General features: G+C 33.9%; 1 protein-coding gene across 3 annotated transcripts in view; it reads left to right on the forward strand.

Moving 5' to 3' along the window:
- THEMIS (thymocyte selection associated) overlaps positions 1-5,324 on the forward strand; it is a 245,784-nt gene that overhangs the window by 16,305 nt on the left and 224,155 nt on the right. For 2 of the 3 annotated variants that reach the window (XM_012002307.1, XM_012002310.1), the window contains exon 1: positions 989-1,327. The exons of the other annotated variant lie outside the window; for it this stretch is intronic. In XM_012002307.1, coding sequence (XP_011857697.1) covers positions 1,237-1,327 — 91 coding nt within the window. In that variant the 5' untranslated portion in view covers positions 989-1,236. Of the gene's footprint in view, positions 1-988; positions 1,328-5,324 lie in introns of those variants that run through there. 3 annotated transcript variants of the gene reach the window in all.

The raw sequence follows: 5,324 nt of genomic DNA on the forward strand, positions 1-5,324 counted from the left end.
AAATTTTTTCATAGAGACAAAGTCTCGCTATGTTGCCCAGGCTGGTTTTGAACTCTTGGGCTCAAGCAATTCTCCTACCTCAGCCTCCTAAAGTGCTGAGACTACAGGTATGAACCACTGTACCCAGCCTCAACCAATATTCTTTGACTTTACCTTAAAGAGACTTAGGAACTACCACCTTTAATTGTACATATTCTAAATATTGTTTCAGTTACATGCAAAAAATAGAGAGGAACAGGATTTTGAAGAGATCGATGTTCATGAGGTTTCTCCTGCTTCCTTTGATGCTGGTAATTTCTCCTCCTAAATTTCAACAAGATCAGAATTGTGGAATTGTGAACTTGGAAGAAATTACAAAATTGATTGGACTCTTCTACTTCATTTCCATTTAGTAAATAAAACAAATGAAAATCAGAGAAGACAAGGCTGAAGTTAGCCTGTAAATCAAAAGCAGAACTAAGCCCAGAAAACCCAGGTTTCCTGACAAGTAATTTTAATACTTTCTACTATAGTGTAGAGATTAGAAAATTCATTTTAACATACTTTGTTAACTTACTGTATCACTTTGCATATTCTATCCCTACCCTACCCTCCTTTAAGATTCAGCAAAATTTTTAATGTGGAAGAATAAAAAGTGGTTTCGATACTCTCTCCAGAGTATACTATCAGAATTCTAAAAAGAGCTGACACAAAGCACTTTTATTACCAATTTTAATGTAAAGGCACTGACAGTATGCAAATAAGGCACAAAACCAAGCTTTAGAAATGAACTAGAGAGATAATGAATTCACATGGTGCCATTTTTAAGATTAGACTTTAGTCCTATGTTCCTGTTCTTTGTTGGTGGGCAAGTCACAAGCAACTCTGACCTCAGTTTTGCTGCCATAGTAGATGCGCACCTGGATTAACAACGGACAGAATGAGTTACTTAGCACGTCTCATTTTTTGGGCAGTGTCTGTTCACCCCACCCCCATCCTGTTCAACTTCAATGTCAGAAGGAAATGAAGCCACAATGTGAACAAAAAGAGCTGTAACATTTTTTGTCTCCTGCCTCCTCCCTCCCTCCTCACTGTCCTCCCTATATAGAGCTACTCCACCCCACGCTGGCTGTAGTGTGACATTCCTGCCTGCCTGAGGAAGAAATGGTGAGCAGGGGCTGTAATTGCAGACAAGTGTCACCCAGAAGCCACAAGTTTCTGTGAGCACCAGGTCTACAAACTACCCAAGGCATAGCAATGGCATTATCACTGGAAGAATTCGTCCACTCTCTTGACCCCAGGACCCTACCCAGGGTTCTAGAAATCCAGGCAGGCATCTATTTTGAAGGTAAGCACTCTTCAATACCTTTACTGGCTAGAACATTCTTGTAAAGTATACACTCTTGAAAATTGGAGTGGGGGAGTTTTAACAGCAAATATGTGAGTTCTGGTAAAGGAAAGGCGATCACAAAAGAGAGAAAGTAATGAACTGACCAATGAATGGTCAAAAGCCAATGGTATTGGAGAGGGGAGAAACTAGACAGGACTGTGGGATAGACAGAAATAAGAAACTGAGTGAAGCTTCTTGAGCTTTCTGTAGGCCTTGAATGGTGAACTATTTCTGCGTTTGCTTTGAAATTGGTTGCAATCAAGAATAATAAATTTAGTTATCAATATTTATGTTTCTACAATATAAAAAATAAAATTGAGTTTGCTAAAACAAAAGCAACTATCAAAGGCACAGTGTTTCAGAAGAAGTATTTCCCAAACTTTTAGCTTCTAAATGTTGCTTATACCAATGTTTTTCTCACTCTGTAGTGGCCTAACTCCAAATTCCTTAAATAATGAACATTTTAATTTGAAGGTATAGAAATTATTGCTACAAGATAATTTTTTAAAAATTGATGTTGAAAACTCAGAGTTCAATTAACTTATTGAATAAGATAGTGAGTTTTGGTGTAACTTACTATGTTAATTCAGGTAAAAGAACATTAAAATCTCCAATATACAACCCAGAATCTTTACATGGTTAGTTTGAATACACAGAATACAATGAATAATTTGTAGGTGTATTTCTGGCCTCAAGAGTGGTACAATTGAAGTAATTGTAGAATCAGATCAAGACAAAACTACCAGGAAAATAGTTTTAGTAGGCAGGCCTTTCCTGTTCATAGACAAAATAATGTATTACATATTATGTTGCAAAGTAAAAGAAAGATTAACATGTCAGCTCCAGTTTAAATATATATATATATACAGACACACACACACACACACACACACACATACACACACACACACACACACACACATACTTGCAGGTGATGAATTGATATGGGCTGTTACCAGCTTAGCATACAGTTTTATTTAACTAATTTGTAAGTTGATTTTTGGAATCAGACTATGTTTTGCCATGTATAATCATATTTTCAGTGTCTCTATTTCTATGCCAGCCCCAAATCATTTTTTGTCTCATGGTTTGTGTTTTTTAGGCTTTATTTAAAAAGTCTTTCTTTATGTCTACTTTAAAAAGATATTTTCCTATATTGTTTTTATCAACTTTACAATTTTATATTTTGCATTTAGTTTTCAGTCTATTTGGAGGACACCTATGAATTGTACAGGGATCAAATTTTAGTTTTCTTTATACAGTTCACCTGATTTCCAGGTACCATTTGCTAAGTTGACAATCTTTCCGCCATCGATTTTTGTTGCCTCCTTTAAATCATATTATATGTTCACCTCTGTATCAGTCTGTCTCTAAAATATCTCTTCTATTCCTTTAGTGTATTTTTTTCTTAATTGCCCCCAAACACACTATTTTTGTAACTATGGCCTTGGAATACGTGTTAATATAGAAATGATGTAGAGACCAATCCCTGTTTTCAATCCTTTTTTCCTAAATTGGCTTAGATATTCATAGACTTTAAAAATGTTCTCATAGATACATAATATATATACATTTTTATGGGATACATGTGATATTTTGATACAGTGTATAATGATCAAGTCAGAGTAATGGGGATATTACTCATCACCTCAAACATTTACCATTTCCTCATGTTAGGAAAATTCCAATTCTACTACTCTAGTTATTTTAAAATATATAGTAAATTATTTTTAGCTATAGTCACCTTATTGTACTACCAAACACTAGATCTTATTCCTTTTAACTGTGTTTTTGTTCCCATTAATCAACCAACCCATCTCTATCCCCCTCCTACTACCCTTCCCAGCACTTGGTAGCCATCATTCTACTCTCTGTCTCCATGACAGCAGTTTTTTTTGTTTGTTTGTTTGTTTTTAGCTCCCACAAATGAATGAGAACATGTGATATTTGTCTTTCCGTGCCTGGCTTATTTCACTTAACCTAATGTCCTTCTATCCATGTTGCTGCAAATGAGAGGATTTCCTTCTTTTTTATGGCTGAATAATATTCCACATTTTCTTTGTCTATTCACCTGTTGATGGACATTTCAGTTGATTTCATATTTTGGCTATTGTGAAAACATGTGAATACAGATGTCTCTTTAATATACTGATGTCTTTTCTTTTAGAAATATACCCAGCAGTGGGATTATTGAGTTGTGTGTAGTTCTATTTTTTTTTTTTTTTGTGTGTGAAAACTTCACATTGTTTCTCATAGTGACTGTACTGATTTACATTCCCAACATCGGGTATAAATGTTCCCTTTTCTCCACATCCTCTCCAACATCCATTATTTTTTATCTTTTTGATAAAAGCTGTTTTAACTGAAGTGAAATAACATCTCATGACTTTGTAAATAAGTTTTTTATTAAATCAATTGTTTCTGTAAGAAATCTAAATGGGATCTTTATTGGATTTATTGATTTGGTAGATTAAGTTGCAAGGAATTGACATTTTATGTTGTTTTGAGAAAGAACATAGTATGTCCTTCTGTGTGTCCAGACTGTTTTCTTCATACCTTATTATTTTACTACTATGTTGTACTTCAATTAAGGGGGGAAAAAAAGTAAATACCTTGATCATTCTCACAATGTAAACACATTCATGTAACCACCACCCTGGTCCAGAAATAGAAAATTCAAAGTATTCCAGAAGCCCTATCCTGTGCTCTTTCTCAGTCATTATCTACTATCTCCCTCAAGGGTAACCATCATCATGACTTTTGTCAAATGGAAAATTACAGTATGTATTCTTTTCTAGTTGGTATATCTATTTAACATTGTATTTGTGAAACTAATCCATGCTGTTTTATATAGTTCATTCATTTTCAGTATGTATGTTATTCCGTTGGATGAATATACTACAGTTTATATATTAATTCTACTGCTTATAGGAATTTGGATTATTTCTGGCTTGGAGTTTCCAGTAATTTTGTCATGAAAATTCTTGTACATGTGTGCCTACATGTATATGTATTAAATAGGGCATAAAAGTAAGTGGGATTGCTATGTCATATTGTATGTGTACATTCAGCCTTGGAAGGTAATGAAAAACAAGTTTCTTAAGTAATCCAGTTTACTTTCCTACAAGCGGTATATGTGTGTTCCAATGAACTCATATGCTTAGTAACACGACGTTATCCGTCTTCTTAATTTTAGTCATCCTGGCAAGAGTATAGTGGTAGCTTATGGTTTTAGTTTTCGTCTCCCAGATGACTAATAAGATTGAGCACCTTTTCATATATTTCTCGGATTTTTGGAGATACTCTTTTTTGCAGAGGTGGTTTATATCTCTTGCTCATTCTTCTGTTGAATTTTATACATTTTTGTTATTGATTTGATGAAGTTTATGTGTATATATATTTGGGACGCTCAATCTTTGTCAGTTTTCTGTGTTGCAAATTACTTTCTGAGTCTATAGCTTCATCTTTTATTTTCAAAATTGTGTCTTTTATTGGATGAAAGTTTTCCACTTTAGTGTTAGTGTAGTCAATTTGTATTTTCCTTTTTCTGTGTTGTCAACAATTTTTTTTTTTACCCTGAGTTCATGAAAATATCTATTATCTTCTAGAAATCCTATTGTTTACCCTCACTTTTAGATCTGCAGTCTACCTGGGTTTATGTTTTTGTATATGGTTTGAAGTTGAGAGCAATATTTATTTTTCTCTTCAATAGAGTCAATTGGTGCAGTGATATTTATTGAAAAGCTGCCTTTTTTCTATCATCTTACTCTGTTAAACTTACTCAGAAATAGTGTCCGTACACGACTGGGTCTTTTCCCTTTTATGCTGTTCTATTCATCTACTGCTATCCTTACATCAATTTTTTCCTGTCTTAAGTAATGTGGATATGCAATATCTAATATATATTTTCTATTAGATTATATATAATAATATGCTACAGAGCCATGGTTCTGAA

Source organism: Mandrillus leucophaeus, unplaced genomic scaffold (genome assembly GCF_000951045.1).
Source record: "Mandrillus leucophaeus isolate KB7577 unplaced genomic scaffold, Mleu.le_1.0 Scaffold682, whole genome shotgun sequence".
NCBI classification, from domain to species: domain Eukaryota; kingdom Metazoa; phylum Chordata; class Mammalia; order Primates; family Cercopithecidae; genus Mandrillus; species Mandrillus leucophaeus.